General features: G+C 45.4%; 1 protein-coding gene across 2 annotated transcripts; it reads right to left on the bottom strand.

Moving 5' to 3' along the window:
* Positions 1-8,512: 8,512 nt before the first annotated feature.
* LOC134338910 (zinc finger protein 239-like) lies at positions 8,513-16,490 on the bottom strand. 2 transcript variants are annotated; one of them, XM_063035091.1, is made up of 2 exons: positions 16,461-16,490; positions 8,513-10,282 (listed from the first exon to the last, which is right to left on the bottom strand). In XM_063035091.1, exon 2 carries the CDS (start codon positions 9,819-9,821, stop codon positions 8,694-8,696), a length of 1,128 nt encoding a protein of 375 aa, XP_062891161.1. In that variant the 5' UTR covers positions 9,822-10,282; positions 16,461-16,490; the 3' UTR covers positions 8,513-8,693. The 2 variants fall into 2 exon arrangements, with proteins under 2 accessions (XP_062891161.1, XP_062891162.1); XM_063035092.1 differs by lacking the exon at positions 16,461-16,490 and adding an exon at positions 16,201-16,437.
* Between the last annotated feature and the right edge of the window lie 1,299 nt (positions 16,491-17,789).

Below are 17,789 nucleotides of genomic sequence, written 5' to 3'. Positions count from 1 at the left end.
CTCAATTAATGGAGTCTTCTTTCCTCCATTCGATCCCCTCCGACCTCCTCGACCCGCCGGCTGGGACCAACCACGGTGGTCCACCAGACACTCCACACGAGTCTGTCCTTGTCTCCCCTCCTCGCCAAAGACCCTGGGCCTCAGACTCCTGCTCGGGGTCCATTCCATCAGCCAGCTTACAGCATCGCGTCTCCTCTCTCTGTCCCCATCGCGCCTTCTGCCCAAAACCCGCGAAAACAATAGCTCACGCACAAGAAAGAGTAACATCTCTCCCAATTGGTTAGCAAATGATTACAATTCTCATTATCAGTAATTATAACCCAAATAAGCTGCTAGAGAGAGAACCACTTGCTCAGCAGTTAACATCACAAAGAAGCCATTTTATTAGTCTTAGCAGTTACATAAAAGAAGAAACCCCTTACGATCCTCTCCAAATCAGCTCGGCACCCAGAGCAAGCCAACCTCGCGTGACTCTCAACACCCAGCCTTTCCAGTCTAACTGGGCCAGCGTTTAGATTGTCCAAACAGCATATTGCACCTCACATTCGGACCCGGGCCTCACCGTGGGGAACCACTACAGACCTGGATTTTGCTGTCGAAGAAGCCGTTCTCAATCTCTCCAAATCGATCTACCCGGGTTAGCTGGACATGCATCGGAATTCCTCTGATCTGTCTTCTCCCCTCCAAATCCTCCACCCCGACCAGCACAGCTCCAACTCCATGCATCAATCTTGCAGCGCATACCTCTCAAGTTTGCTTCGACTTCACTCGCCTTGTCATTGTTTGCAGTGATAGTTTTCCACAATTTACTTTAAAAACCATTATTAAGAATGTTTTTAGTCAAATTCCTTTGCTTTCGAACCACATGTAAGCTGTGCCATGTCTTCGGTAGTGGCAACTTAAATCGGAAGTTACCCCTTTTGGTTCAAAAGCCGGGTGGCTCAGGGTGTTGGATCTCTGAGATCATTGGTTCTGGGAACCGGGCAGTGATGGGGTTCGTGAAGTTATCTTCTTTGGTTCAAAAGCCGGGTGGCTCAGGGTGTTGGAGCTTTGAGATCATTGGTTCTGGGAACCGGGCAGTGATGGGGTTCATGAAGTTATCTTCTTTGCTTCAAAAGCCGGGTGGCTCAGGGTGTTGGATCTCTGAGATAGAAACATAGAAACATAGAAAATAGGTGCAGGAGTAGGCCATTCGGCCCTTCGAGCCTGCACCGCCATTTATTATGATCATGGCTGATCATCCAACTCAGAACCCCACCCCAGCCTTCCCTCCATACCCCCTGACCCCTGTAGCCACAAGGGCCATCTCTAACTCTCTCTTAAACATAGCCAATGAACTGGCCTCAACAGTTTGCTGTGGCAGAGAATTCCACAGATTCACCACTCTCTGTGTGAAGAAGTTTTTCCTAATCTCGGTCCTAAAAGGCTTCCCCTCTATCCTCAACCTGTGACCCCTCGTTCTGGACTTCCCCAACATCGGGAACAATCTTCCTACATCTAGCCTGTCCAATCCCTTTAGGATCTTATACGTTTCAATCAGATCCCCCCTCAATCTTCTAAATTCCAACGAGTACAAGCCCAGTTCATCCAGTCTTTCTTCATATGAAAGTCCTGCCATCCCAGGAATCAATCTGGTGAACCTCCTTTGTACTCCCTCTATGGCAAAGATGTCTTTCCTCAGATTAGGGGACCAAAACTGCACACAATACTCCAGGTGTGGTCTCACCAAGGCCTTGTACAACTGCAGTAGTACCTCCCTGCTCCTGTACTCGAATCCTCTCGCTATAAATGCCAGCATACCATTCGCCTTTTTCACCGCCTGCTGTACCTGCATGCCCACTTTCAATGACTGGTGTATAATGACACCCAGGTCTCGTTGCACCTCCCCTTTTCCTAATCGGCCACCATTCAGATAATAATTCAGATAATAATAATTTTTGCCACCAAAGTGGATAACTTCACATTTATCCACATTAAATTGCATCTGCCATGAGTTTGCCCACTCACCCAACCTATCCAAGTCACCCTGCATCCTCTTAGCATCCTCCTCACTGCTAACACTGCCGCCCAGCTTCGTGTCATCCGCAAACTTGGAGATGCTGCATTTAATTCCCTCATCCAAGTCATTAATATATATTGTAAACAACTGGGGTCCCAGCACTGAGCCTTGCGGTACCCCACTAGTCACCGCCTGCCATTCTGAAAAGGTCCCGTTTATTCCCACTCTTTGCTTCCTGTCTGCTAACCAATTCTCCACCCACACCAGTACCTTACCCCCAATACCGTGTGCTTTAAGTTTGCACACTAATCTCCTGTGTGGGACCTTGTCAAAAGCCTTTTGAAAATCCAAATATACCACATCCACTGGTTCTCCCCTATCCACTCGACTAGTTACATCCTCAAAAAATTCTATGAGATTCGTCAGACATGATTTTCCTTTCACAAATCCATGCTGACTTTGTCCGATCATTTCTCCGCTTTCCAAATGTGCTGTTATCACATCCTTGATAACTGACTCCAGCAGTTTCCCCACCACCGACGTTAGGCTAACCGGTCTATAATTCCCCGGTTTCTCTCTCCCTCCTTTTTTAAAAATTGGGGTTACATTAGCCACCCTCCAATCCTCAGGAACTAGTCCAGAATCTAACGAGTTTTGAAAAATTATCACTAATGCATCCACTATTTCTTGGGCTACTTCCTTAAGCACTCTAGGATGCAGACCATCTGGCCCTGGGGATTTATCTGCCTTCAATCCCTTCAATTTACCTAACACCACTTCCCTACTAACATGTATTTCACTCAGTTCCTCCATCTCACTGGACCCTCTGTCCCTTACTATTTCTGGAAGATTATTTATGTCCTCCTTAGTGAAGACAGAACCAAAGTAATTATTCAATTGGTCTGCCATGTCCTTGCTCCCCATAATCAATTCACCTGTTTCTGTCTGCAGGGGACCTACATTTGTCTTTACCAGTCTTTTCCTTTTTACATATCTATAAAAGCTTTTACAGTCCGTTTTTATGTTCTCTGCCAGTTTTCTCTCATAATCTTTTTTCCCCTTCCTAATTAAGCCCTTTGTCCTCCTCTGCTGAACTCTGAATTTCTCCCAGTCCTCAGGTGAGCCACTTTCTCTGGCTAATTTGTATGCTACTTCTTTGGAATTGATACTATCCCTAATTTCTCTTGCCAGCCACGGGTGCATTACCTTCCTTGATTTATTCTTTTGCCAAACTGGGATGAGTTTAAGTTCAGAACCTTTGTTTCTGAATTAACTATGTCACTCTCCATATTAATGAAGAATTCCACCATATTATGGTCACTCTTACCCAAGGGGCCTCTCACGACAAGATCGCTAATTAACCCTTCCTCATTGCTCAAAACCCAGTCCAGAATAGCCTGCTCTCTAGTTGGTTCCTCGACATGTTGGTTCAAAAAACCATCCCGCATACATTCCAAGAAATCCTCTTCCTCAGCACCTTTACCAATTTGGTTCACCCAGTCTACATGTAGATTGAAGTCACCCATTGTAACTGCTGTTCCTTTATTGCACACATTTCTAATTTCCTGTTTAATACCATCTCCGACCTCACTACTACTGTTAGGTGGCCTGTACACAACTCCCACCAGCGTCTTCTGGGAACCGGGCAGTGATGGGGTTTGTGAAGTTATCTTCTTTGGTTCAAAAGCCGGGTGGCTCAGGGTGTTGGATCTCTGAGATCATTGGCTCTGGGAACCGGGCAGTGATGGGGTTTGTGAAGTTATCTTCTTTGCTTCAAAAGCCGGGTGGCTCAGGGTGTTGGATCTCTGAGATCATTGGCTCTGGGAACCGGCAGTGATGGGGTTCGTGAAGTTATCTTCTTTGCTTCAAAAGCCGGGTGGCTCAGGGTGTTGGAGCTTTGAGATCATTGGTTCTGGGAACCGGGCAGTGATGGGGTTCATGAAGTTATCTTCTTTGCTTCAAAAGCCGAATCGCTCAGGGTGTTGGAACTCTGAGATCATTGGTTCTGGGAACTATTCAATAACGGGGTTAGTGAAGTTGAGTGAAATTACCCCCTTTGCTTCAAAATCCTGATAGTTCAGGGTGGTGGATCTCTGTTTATTACCTGATCCTTAGGGTTCATCCAGAAGTCAGGAATGATGACCAGTCTTAATTCAGCCATGATGAAATGGCAGAGCAGACTCAATGGACCAAATGGCATCAATCTGCTCCTATTGTTTATGGTCTTAATTCCAACAATCATTTATTGTATGGTACAAACAAACAAACAAATATAGAGACTAAATAACGAGCCGAGAATCGATGCTAAGCGTATGTATATGAAGACAAAGGAATAAACATGATACTTCTGAAAAAATCTATCCCATAATAAGCTAAGGACAATTCTATAGGCAGGAATGAACTGGTTAATAGATTACATAATTAAAACAATTACATCATGTGGGTAATGAGCTATTCCTCAGCCAAAGAAAAACTGTTAGTTTAGCTGCTCTACTGCTTTCTGCCAGTGTGTGTGAAAAATGCATGAGTTTGCTAAAAGTATTAGTAAAAGAATCAGTGGTTTCTAACGCAAACAACAGGAATTCTGCAGATGCTGGAAATTCAAGCAACACACATCAAAGTTGCTGGTGAACGCAGCAGGTCAGGCAGCATCTCTAGGAAGAGGTACAGTCGACGTTTCAAACGCAGCAGGCCAGGCAGCATCTCTAGGATGTTGTACGTCGACTGTACCTCTTCCTAGAGATGCTGCCTGGCCTGCTGCGTTCACCAGCAACTTTGATGTGTGTTGCAGTGGTTTCTAACAGTAGGTTGGATGAGTAAGTGAATCCCTTCCAACACACACAGCAGATGAATGACCTTTCCCTACTGTTAACTCGCTGGTGTGTCCACAGGCTGGATAGTTGACTGAATCTCTTCCCACACTCAGAATGGGGGAGTGATTTTTCCTTGCTATGAGCTCCTTAGTACACCTTCAGGTCAGATAATGTAGTGAATCCCTCCCATACAAGTTGTTGAGCACCTGATCTCGAGTGAGGATATGCTGGAGTGTCCGGATCCAAAGGGATTTTCAAAGAGAAATTAAAACAGAAAACTTCATTTCAGACGTCTTGAGCTGTGATGTGATATGCCTTTCCAACACCTCCCCCCGCAAGGACTTAAAACTGATATACTGGTATTACAAAGGAATATCTGTTCACTTCTTCAGTAACTTGAAAACAACTTACAAGGTTTATTTTCATGTTGTTTCATGCAAGTGTTACCCGTATACGGACACATGTAGCAGTGACTGGTATGGTACTATCCAGATGCTATCGAGCACCTCCACATTCAAAGATGGATGGATGGTACTGGTGAACTGACAGTCAAAGCAGAACTGATAAGGTGTTGTGTTTGAGATTGCTGGACACAAATCCTTTTCCTTTTCTACCCTGTTCAAAGGTTTATAGAACTTAATAATGGGTGAATAACAGCATTTCAGATGAGATAGTTTTAGTCTCCAAGGTGACCTGTGACATCATACGGTGACAATAAGACTCCACACAAGTTAAGAGAACAAATCTTCAACTTCGATCTGATCACGGTTCAGGCATCTGGACTCTACCTGTCTGTATCACAAAGGGAAAATCCTGCCCATCATCTGTCTGTGATTTCCCTCAGCATGTCTCTGTCCATTACTATAGCTGAACAGTTCTGGTGGTGAGAGCATGGGACATGCTGCCAATGCAAGTGGTGCATGTGAGCTTCATTTCAGCGGTTAAGGGAAGTTTGAGTAGGTACATGAATGGCAGGGACATGGAGGGCCAGTGTGGATTAATAAGACTAGGCAAGTTAAATGTTCAGCACTGACTAAATGGACCAAAGGGTCTGTTTCTGTGCTGTATTTTTCTATGACTCTAAGAAACAATGGTCTTACTTGGCAGAAGGATCCAGAACCAGATGACGTTCAACAAATGTGATCTGCTAAAGAACCAAAAGTGCCAAGTTTGTTTAACCCTTGCGGCTATAATTGACATTTTAATGCACTGGAAGTTGGACACAGCTCTTCCTTTTAGGCCTCAGTCTCAACTATTCCCATTGATTACCAAGATCTAGACGTCAGCTGATTTTGGCCTTCCAACCTGATCTCAATATTCACTTCAACTGGTAGAAAATCGGTAATATGTGAAAGATACAGTATACGTTTTCGTGCAAGATGAACTTGCAGAAACTTTTTCATTCCAGTTCCAAATCCTCAGGTTTAGACAGCAGGATTTCAGCTGTGTATGGGAGGTCCAGTGCACTCATTACGTAACTTCTGTCCACTGAACGCATGTACATTCTGAAGCTCAACGGCTTCTGGGTAAGAACAATGCCACTGAAATAATTTTAAACATTCCTTTCCCTCTGCCAAATGGCACCAATCCAATCAATATTTTTATGACAACTCAGAAGCCAGTTGAACAGCAAGCTCCCACAAGCAATATACTCAACAGGCATTGTGTGTGTCAAGTCAAAATTATCTGAATTTTACTGCCAATCAGCTTCCAAATGTTGCCATCCTGTCATTCATTACCACGCCTGCACATACACCCCCCCCCCCGCCACCCTCCGGCTCTGTTTCTCTGCTCCTTGTCATATGCTTTACCACTGACCAGAGCCCCAAAGTCTCTGGTTCCAACCATGCTCCACTGTACATCCAACTAATGGTTCCCCATTCTGCTTTCAGACTTTAGAGGACAGTGGTGTATTCTAACAATCCAGCTGCAAGCAGTTAAAATGACCTACAACATTGAAACGAGCAGGAAATAATGAGGTTAACTACCGATGTCATTCTTTCTCCACCCAGAGATTTGACAGACAAAGATCATGTCAGACATAACCCCAGTCAGCTCATCATCTTCTTCAGCCTGTAGAAAGTCATGCAGGAAGTTCAAGACAAAACTCTTCACCTATAGAGTGGTGATTGCAACCCATCACCATAGGAAGAGTGAGAAGTGAACACAGGGATGGATTTAAGACCATAAGACATAGGAGCAGAATTAGGCCATTTGGCCCATCGAGTCTGCTTTGCCATTCAGTCATCCTTTACTACCACCCCCCCCCCCCAGCCTTATTCCCTGGCCTTCTCCCTGTAACTTTAATTCCATGTCGAATCAAGATAATAGCAAGTTCTGCTTTAAATACACTCACAAACTGGCCTCCATAGCTGCCTGTGGTAACAAATTCCACAAATTCACCACCATTTGGCTAAAGAAATCTTTCCACATTCTGTGTTGAATGGACACACCTCTATGCTGAGGCTGTGCCCCCTTGTCCGATACTTCCCCACCATGGGACATATCCTTTTCACATCTACCCTGTCTAGGCTTTTCAACATTTGAAAGGTTTCAATGAGATTCCCCCTCATCCTTCTAAATTCCAGGGAGTACAGACCCAGAGCCATCAAACGTTCCTCGTATGATAACCCTTCCATTCCAGAATCATCCTTGTGAATGTCCTCTGAACCCCCTCCAATGCCAGCACATCTTTTTGTTGATGAGGAACCCAAAACTGTTCACAATACTCAAGGTGAGGCCTCCCCAGTTCATTATAAAGCCTCAGCATCACAGCCCTGCTCTTGTATCCTACACCTCTCGAAATGAATGCTAACATTGTATTTACCTTTCTCACCACCAACTCTACCTGCAAGTTAACATTTTGGGTGTTCTGCACAAGTCCCTTGGCATCTCAGATTTTTGGATTTTCTGTTTCAAAAATAGTCCATACATTTATTTCTACTACCAAAGTGCATGACAACACTGTATTTCATTTGCACTTTCTTGCCCTTCTCCTAATCTGTCTAAGTCCTTCTGCATCCTGTTTCCTCAACACTACCTGCCCCTCCACTAATCTTCATATCATCTGCAAACTTGGCAACAAAGCCATCTATTCTATCATCTGAATCACTGATATACAGCATAAGAAGCACGCAGTCCCAACACCGACCCCTGCGGAACACCACTAGTCACTGACAGCCAACCAGAATAGGATCCTTTTATTCCCACTCACTGCCTCCTACTAACCAGCCAATGCTCTAACCATTGTAAGTAACTTTCCTGCAATACCACGGGGTCTTTACTTGGTAAGCAACCTCGCCTCATGTGTGGCACCTTGTCAAAGGCCTTCTGAAAGTCCAAATATACATCATCCACTGCATCCCCTTTATCTATCCTACTTGTAATCTCCTCAAAACATTCCAACAGGTTTGTCAGATTTCCCCTTAAGGAAACTATGCTGACTTTGTCCTATCTTGTCCTGTGTCACCAAGTACTCCATAGCCTTATACTTAACAATTGACTCCAACATCCTTTCAACCACATAAGTCAGGCTAATAAAATAACTGTCTATAAAAGAACTATCGTTGAACAAATTCACTGGCAGGGACCAGCTGAACTGAGGTGACTCCCGACTGTACATTGGCTGTGTTGTAGGTTCAGTAAATACCTGAGACAGAGTCTAAAATAAAACTGATTTATTTGTAACAGATTCAGAAGAGTAAACTCCAGTCCCATTAAAGGTGAATATCAGAAGAAACTTCTCATATGCCCAGTGACCAGCGTGCAGAACTGGGTTTTATAAGAACAGCAATAATTACAGAGTTTAGCAAAAACAGTCACTTTTGACTTAATTCTGCATTCTACATCTGTAAAGGTTAAATATCCCGCATGCATCTTGTTTAAACTTCTTTGGCAATGTGAACTCTGTAGTGTGCCACAAGGTGGGATGACCGAGTAAATCCCTTCCCACACACAGAACAGTGGAACGGTCTCTCTCCTGTGTGAACACGCTGGTGTGCTTGTAGTTTGGATGAGTGAGTGAATCCCTTCCCACAATTTGAGCAGGTGAATGGCCTCTCCCCAGTGTGAACTGACTGGTGTGTCTGTAGGTTAGATGACCGAGTGAATCCCTTCCCACATACAGAGCAGGTGAATGGCCTCTCCCCAGTGTGGGCTTTTTGGTGTGCCAGCAGGTTTGACGATCGAGTGAATCCCTTCCCACAGTCTGAGCAAGTAAATGGTCTCTCCCCAGTGTGAACTCGCTGGTGTTTCTGTAGATTTGATGAGTGATTGAATCCCTTCCCACAGTCTGAGCAAGTGAATGGTCTCTCCCCAGTGTGAACTCGCTGGTGCGCCACCAGGTCAGATGATCGACTGAATCCCTTCCCACAGTCTGAGCAGGTGAACGGCCTCTCCCCAGTGTGAACTCGCTGGTGTGCCAGTAGTTTGGATGACTGAGTGAATCCCTTCCCACAAACTGAGCAGATGAACGGTCTCTCCCCAGTGTGAACTCGCTGGTGTGTCTGTAAGTTGCATGACTGAGTGAATCCCTTCCCACAGTCTGAGCATGTGAATGGTCTCTCCCCAGTGTGAACTCGCTGGTGCGCCAGCAGGTCAGATGATCGAGTGAATCCCTTCCCACAGTCTGAGCATGTGAACGGCCTCTCCCCAGTGTGAACTCGCTGGTGTGCCAGTAGGTCAGATGATCGAGTGAATCCCTTCCCACATTCTAAGCAAGTGAATGGTCTCTCTCCCGTGTGAATTCTCTGGTGTGCTTGTAGTTTGGATGACTGAGTGAATCCCTTCCCACATTTTGAGCAGGTGAATGGCCACTCCCCAGTGTGAACTGACTGGTGTGCCAGTAGGTTGGATGACTGACTGAATCCTTTCCCACAGTCTGAGCAAGTGAACGGTCTCTTCCCGGTGTGAATTCGCTGATGTACGTTCAGTTCAGATGACTGAGTAAACCTCTTCCCACAGTCTGAGCAACTGAACGGTGTCTCCCCAGTGAGAACTGACTGACTCATTGGTGCTTCTTTGGGTGGGCTGAGTGGGTGAGTGAGTCTGTTCCCACACAGAACACGTGAACGGCCTCCTGCTGCTGTGAGTTTCCTGATGTATCTTCAGGCTGGATGACTGAGTAGATCCTGTCCCGTACACAGAGTCGCGTACTGTCCCATACCCTAATGCCTCTCCCCACTGTGAAATCACTAATGTGTCTGCGGTTCGGCTGAATGAAAAAATCCCAATCCACACTGAACTGAGACCCTGGTTCCAGTAGATTTCACTGAATTATAACAGAAAATTTCAGACACAAAGCACGTTTCCAGCTGGGATGAGATCATTTGTCATCTCCAAGGATCAGCAACTGATATACTGGTGTCACGATGGAAATATCTGATCATTCCTTAAATATCCAGTCAGAGACAGGCAAACTGATGTGTCGTTTTTTTGTGATTCCCATTCACAAATGCTTGGTCCTTGGAACCTGAAAAATTATTTACAGAAGACATCAATGGGTGAAGGCCAGCATTCCAGATGAAATAATTTTAGTCTCTATAGACAAGAAGTATACACCCAGTTTTTCTTTTTCTTTCAAGAAGGGGAGATGTAAGTTGTTGTTAATAGTGTTATTTCTATTCCACTCGGTTAGGCACCCATCCAGCAAAAGAATTCACATACTGCACCAGCGTGATTATCTGTAAGGGTCAGTGGAGCATCCCACATGCTGCTCTGCACCCTCCCTCAGTAACAAACACAACATGGCTTCAGAAGCGACACACACAAAATGCTGGCAGAACTCGGCACACCAGGCAGCATCTGTGGAAAAAAGTACCGTCCATGTTTTGCGACGAGACCCTTCAGCAGGAGTGGAGAAAGAAAAAGATGAAGAGTAGATTTAAAAGTTGGGGGGAGGGGAGTGAAAAACACAAGATGATAGGTGGAACGGGGAGGGAGAGGGATGAGGTAAAGAGCTGGGAAGTTGGTAAAAGAGATACAGGACTGGAGAAGGGGGAATCTAATAGAAGACAGGCGGCCATGAAAGAAGGAAAAGGGGAGAAGTACCAGAGGGAGGCGATGGGCAGGCCTTCCAGGGGAGGCGACACTTCACCTGTGTGTCTGTTGGGGTCAAATATTGTGTCTGATGCTCCCGGTGTGGCCTCCTTTATATCAGTGAGACCTGACGTAGATTGGGAGACTGTTTCGCAGAGCACCTACGCTCCATCCACCGGAATAATCGGGATCTCCCAGTGGCCACCCATTCTAATTCCACTTCCCATTCCTATTCTGATATGTCTATTCATGGCCTCCTCTACTGTTGTGATGAGGCCACACTGAGATTGAAGGAACACCTTACATTCCACCTGGGTAGCCTCCAACCTGATTTCTCGAACTTCTGGTAATGGCCCCCCTTCACCATTCCCTCTTCCCTCTCTCACCTTATCTTCTTGCCTGCCCATCGCCTCCCTCTGGTGCTCCTCTCCTTTTTCTTTCCTCCAAGGCTTTCTGTCCTCTCCTATCCCATTCCCCCTTCTCCAGCCCTGTTTCTCTTTCATCAACTTCCCAGCTCCTTATTTCATCCCTCCCCCCTCCCAGTTTCAATGATCACCTGGTGTTCCCCCCTCCCCTCACCCTGCCTTTTCAATCTCCTCTTCATCTTTTTTTCCCTCCAGCCCTGCTGAAGGGTCTTGGCCCAAAATTTCAACTGTACTCTTTTGCACAGACGCTGCCTGCCCTGCTGAGTTCCTCCAGCATTTTCTGTGTGTTGCTCCGATTTCCAGCATCTGCCCATTTCCTCCTGTTTGTGATGGTGTCAGAAGCGGATGATTGTTGACCAATTGGCGCTACAGACCCAGTGAGATCTACAAGAAGGAAGAGTTTACAGTAAGACTATTCTGGTTCACATATATTTATGAAAAATATCCAGAAACCTAAAAATATCAACCTAAATTGCCTGTGCTGGTTTGATAACTCTATGCACCATGCGCTCTTTAGCCAGAGGGCGCTGAATTTGTGGAATTTATTACCACAGACTGCTGTGGAAAACTGGTCATTAGGTCCTTGATTGGACACGTCATCAAAGGTTACAGGGAGAAGGCTGGGGAATGGGGTTGAGGAGAGGAAAAAAGGACCAATCACGATTTAATGCTGGAGCGGATTCGTTGGGCTAAATGGCCCTCCTGTGCTTTCTGGTCTTATATAGCATCCTGTAAGTCTCTACCTATCCTGAACTGATGACGATCCACCCACAAATTATCCCTAAAGCGGAACCTTGCGGTCGAAAAACTTTATTTTCTTCTCCTGATTTTAAGACGGGAATGAGTGATCCATTCTGTACTTGTGCCACTGTCAGTTAGCACTCATGAGGGTTCATCTGGCAAGTTACACTGTCAGTGAGCATGGTTCCACTGTTAACTCTGTTGAATGGAATTGCCTTTATCACTTACACGCAGAGTCACAATCTTTACATGATGTCTCCGTCTGAATGTGCAGTGTGCAAATTATAGTAATTTGTAACACAGGTCGACCTTCACTAATCCGGCACCATTGGGACCTGAGGAGTGCCGGATTAGTGAAAATGCCGAATTACAGAAGGATCACATGAAGCAATAGCTAACCGCCTCATCATACTTTAAAAATATCATGTAAATCAATACAAGTTAGATAATAATGAAACAGAAATATTAATGAGTAGTAAGTGAAATTTTAATGAAGTAGTATACTGCACAGGCACAGATAAAATAAAGGGTACAGGTAAATGTACAGGGATTAACTTGTACAGAAAAGTTGAGCACTTCCGCTTCTAAAGTGAGACGTTTAATACACCTTCAGGCAAAGTTACATGTCTGCAAGCGTGGGGTTGTCAGGATCATCAACATTTTCATCTTGAAAAATGAGTGAAGCATCAGGAACTGGTGCTGAAACTGGCACAACAGTTTCTTCACAAACTGCTGATGTTGGAGGCAGCGCATCTGGCTGAGCAGAAGTTGATGACTGCGTTTTGAAGTGTTCGCTCCCCTATTGCACTTTTTCTAGCAATTTTTTTGAACCTATCTTCCAAGGTAAGCTGTTTCATATATTTTGGTCTCTCTCTCTGATTAGCTTATCCTGCAGCATATAAACACTCATTATTTCTTGCTCAGTTATAAAACATAGTTGCTCTAATCCTTTCAGCAATTCACCTGTCAATAGAAAGTCTGCGACAAATTCCTCATCTTCATCACTGCTTACTCCTCCAATATCTTCCTTCTCTGGATGTACAACCATCTGCACAATTTCCGAGTCAGTATAATGATGAACAGTAGGCTCATCCTCGTCGATATTCATCCATTCCTCAACATTGTCATCACTGAACCTTGATGCAAGATCCTTGGCAGCAGGATTAGTTAGCTCTGTTTCATCGGAAACTAACTTGGTGAACTCGTCAACAAACTCTGCTGCTGTTTCCTTCTCTGCTGAACGTTTTTCACCAGTCACTGCACGAAACTGTAAGCCATAACGCTGCCTGAAATGGTGAAACCAGCCTTCACTACAGCCACACTCATAACCTAGCCCTAGTTCCTTATGAAGCGCTTTTGCTTGTTCCTTCACCATATCTCCAGATAGTTCAACACCTTCACTTACACGAAGGTTAAACCACGTTATCAGCACTTTATCTAGTTCCGAACTTCTTCCGTCTTTCACTGTTTTTCTTACACACATCTGTTTCTTTGAGCCACTATCAGCAAAAAAATGTAGCAGTTTTTCTTTCTGTTTCTTTATATCGTACACTGTGGAAGAGGCAATGTTGTAACACTCGCACAAGCTTTTCACCGACACACCACTGTCCAGTTTTTTCAAGAGTTCAACCTTATCTTTAATGGATAACGTGCAGTGTTTCCGCTTCACAGCACGAGGTGCATTTCCTTTACTCACTGGGGCTAAAAGGAGCCGATGATATTAATAGATGCGGGAAAACAAGCAGGAACTGCCTGTCTGTGCTTACGAGAGTGCGCCAACATGTGAACAGATCTAGTGCAACCAAAACAACGCGCAGCAGAATGGTACGGTGGCCCGGGAAATTTGAAATTACAGTTGCGCAGAAAATTTGAAATCAGTGCCGGGTTATCGAAGGAACCGGATTACAGGAGGTCGACTATAGTATGTACTGTCAGGTATACAACAGAACAGTCAATATAGCTTAGAATTGCAATTGTGTCAGTGTGAATTAATCAGTTTTGTGAACACAAGAACATCAAGACAGTTAACCCCCACCCCCATTACACAGCACACCCCCTTTGTACACCGACTCCAGTGTCTTTGATGCCTTCCTGTTACAGGCAGCGACACGGTCTGCGGCCAGTCCAGCAACTGCACCAATGCACAGCTCACTGCTAAGGCAGACCGAACTTATTAAATCTTTACTGTGGAAGACAAAGTGTGCCAGAGGTCTGTGAGTGTCATTGCTGTTACAAAGGAAAAAATGCCGGGCAAACTCAAAAGTCTTAGTCATCTGGGCCAGGTGGACTCCATCCCAGAGTCCTGAGAGAGGTTGCTGAAGAGATAATGGATGCATTGGTCATGATCTGTCAAGAATCACTTGATTCTGGCATGGTCCCAGAAGACTGAAAGATTGCAAATGTCACTCCACTCTTTAAGGGAGGAAGTCAAAAGAAAGGAAATTATAGGCCAATTAGAGTGAGGTTTTGGGGTACTTGGAGACTAATGACAAAGTTAGCATGATTTCTGTAAAGGGAAATGTTGCCTGACAAATCCATTAGAGTTCTTTGAGCAAGTAAGAAGCTGACTGGAAAAAGGAGATGCAGTGGAGGTCATTGACTTGGATTTTCAGAAAGCATTTGATAAGTGCCACACATGAGGCTAAAATTCTATGGTGTTACAGAAAAGAAACAGGCATGGATAGAGGAATGGCTGGCAGGCAGGAGGCAGCAACTGGGAATAAAAGAGACCTTTTCTGGTTGGCTGCCGGTGACTAGCGGTGTTCCTCAGGGGTCAGTATTGGGCCCGCAACATTTCACATTGTTTGTCAATGATTTAGAAAATGGAATTGATGACTTTGTGGCGAAGTTTGCAGATGATGCAAAGATAGGTAGTGCTAAGGAAGCAATGTGATTGCAGCAGGATTTAGACAAATTGGAAGAATGGGCAAAACATTACAAGATGGAACAGTGTTGGGAAATATGTTATAATGCATTTTGGTAAAAGGAACAATAGTGCAGACTATTATCTAAATGGGGAGAAAGTTTAAACTACAAAGGTGCAGGGGGTCTAAGGAGTCCTCGTGCAAGACTCCCAGAAGGTTAATTTACAGGTTGAGTCTGTGGTAAAGGAGGCAAATTCAATGTTGGCATTTATTTCAAGGGGAATAGAATATTAAAGCAAGGAGATAACACTGAGCCTTTATAAGACACCAGTCAGGCCGCACTTGGAGTACTGTCGACAGTTTTGGGTCCCATATCTCAGAAAAGATGTGATGTCATTGGAGAGAGTCCAGAGGAGGTTCACGAGGTTGATTCTGGGCATGAAAGGGTTAACATACATGGAGCGTTTGGCAGTTTTGGGCCTGTACTCACTGGAATTAAGAAGGATGTATGGGGATCTCAGTGAAACCTACCAAATTTTGAAAGGACCAGATAGGGTGGATGTGCAGAGGATGTTTCCTCTAGTGGGGATATTCAGAACTAGAGGGCACAGCCTCAAAACTGAGGGGTGACCTTTTAGAACAAAGGTAAGGAGGATTTTTTTTTAGGCATAGAGTACTGTATCTGTGGAATGCTCTGCCTATGTGGCAATGGAGGCCAAGTCTGTGAATATATTTAGAAAGATAGAAAACCTACAGCGCAATACAGGCCATTCGGCCCACAATGCTGTGCCGAACATGTACTTCAGAAATTACCTAAGGTTACCCATAGCCCTCTATTTTTCTAAGCTCTATGTACCAAAGTCAGAATTTGATAGTTTCCTGAACGGTCAGGGCATCAAATGATATGGTGAGATGGCAGCTGTATGAGGCTGAGTGGGATCCAGGATCACTGATGATGGAATGGCGGAACAGACTTGATGGACTAAATGGCCTAATTCTGCTCTTGTGTGTTATGGTTCTCACGGGCAGAACACATGAGTATTTAGAACAAAGGTGATTTTGTCAAGAACTAAACCAGATGAATGGTTTTGTTCTTTTCTCACATGCAGTACTAATTGACATTTTCATTGATTGGAAAGTAAACTCTTCATCCGAGATTAACTAGGAGCTATATTTTTGTTCCAAGTTCTTAACCCTTGGACTTGGATAGCTGGAGCTCTGAAGCAGCTGGAAGATCCATCTGCTCTCATTCCCGCCCCCTGCCCTTTCAAACACGTACAATGAACTGGTATATAAAGTGTCAGCAATGGCTGCCTTTTTACCCAGTGATCCCCACGAAAGAGAGCCCCGTCTATCCGCCGCGGTACCAGCGATGCGCATGCGCCACGGCGATGGCGCCAGCTCAGTCGGCGATCAGCGGGGCACGGCTACGGACTCTGGGGCTCAGAGAGAGGGAAAGGGCTGGAACTGGCACGCAATGCGGAGCCACGGTGTGCCTAGAGCTCACAATAACTCTCCTCCGGTCGCAGTTCGGCCACCGGCGCCAGTGAGAGCCCAAACCCAACCTGGAGCCCGGTCCTACCTGCTGTCGATCGCCGAGCCTTTTGTCCTCTGAGCGCATGCGCGAGTTTCCGAACCAGCCTGTTGCCCTTACGCATGCGCGTTTGGTCGCCTGGTCAGGGACGGTGAATTCTGCACCTGATACGATGCAGTCTGCAGATGCTGGAAGTCCAAAACAACTCACACAAAATACTGCAGGAGCTCAGCCCCTCAGGCAGCATCTTGAGGATTGAGAAGCAAGGGGGGAAGATGCCAGAATGAAAAAGTGGGAGGAAGGGAAAGAGGCTAGCTGGAAGGTGCTAAGTGAAGGCGGGTCAAGGGCTGGTGAGGAAAGAATCTGATCGGAGAGGAGAGTGGACCATCGCAGGAGGTGACCCTGGGGAAAGTAATGGGCTGCTGAGAGCTAAACCCTCAGAGTGGGGAATAGAGGCAGTGGTGGGGGGGGCGGATTTGGGATTTCTTTACTGGAAGGGGAAATCAATATTCATGCCATCAGTTTGGAGGCTACCCAAATGGAATATAAGGTGTTGCCCGTGCACTCTGAAGGTGCCACATCTTGGCTCAAGAGGAGGCTAATGGTGAATTAAAATGTTTGAGCACCGGGAATTCCTGCTTGTGGAGAATGGCGCAGAGGTGCTTGACGAAGTGGTCCCATGATTGATGAGGGACCTATCAGTATGGTGAACTGAACCGTAGTACTGCAGCCTTGTCTATTTAAATCTAGAGCCCCAAGGAAAGCTTGCGCTTTGTATGAATCGTGCTCTTTTGATCTGCTGTAGGACTGGATTCGAGTGACACTGGCTTTTATAATGACCGACTATGTTCGCTATGTTCACTGGGATAGAGCTCATTGACATCGGATGGAGATTTGCCGTATCTCCTGCAGTTGGACATTTTACCTGCTCTTTGTTTTGCTTGTCTGTTTTGTTTGAGCTGAGCTCTACCATCATCTCTTTCTGTCGCTTTACTAAGCTGCTGTCGAGGTGATGACAATAGAGGCTGTGAGCTGCACCAACTGGACCTGTCTGAAAATGGTGCCCAATGTCCAGCTGCAGACCAGGAGTCACGTGTGTTAATGATTTGGAGGAGAACGTAGGTCAAACAATTAGTGAGGTTGTGGACAACACCAAAACGGTGTGTGGTGAAAGTGAGGGTTGTCTAAGGTTACAGTGGGATAGAGAAGAAGGATTAGCTGGAACTTTTCAAAATCATCAGAATGGATAAGTCCCTTGTCCCAGAGGAGATATGCCCCAGCTTTTTATGGGAAGATAGTTCTGCACTTTTGGTGATGAACTTTGCATTCCTATTGCCTTCTTCAGTAGTACCAGGGGATTAGAGGGTGACAAACGTT

This window comes from Mobula hypostoma, chromosome 28 (genome assembly GCF_963921235.1).
Source record: "Mobula hypostoma chromosome 28, sMobHyp1.1, whole genome shotgun sequence".
Taxonomy (NCBI): domain Eukaryota; kingdom Metazoa; phylum Chordata; class Chondrichthyes; order Myliobatiformes; family Myliobatidae; genus Mobula; species Mobula hypostoma.
This window is presented reverse-complemented; position numbering and strand designations above follow the sequence as displayed.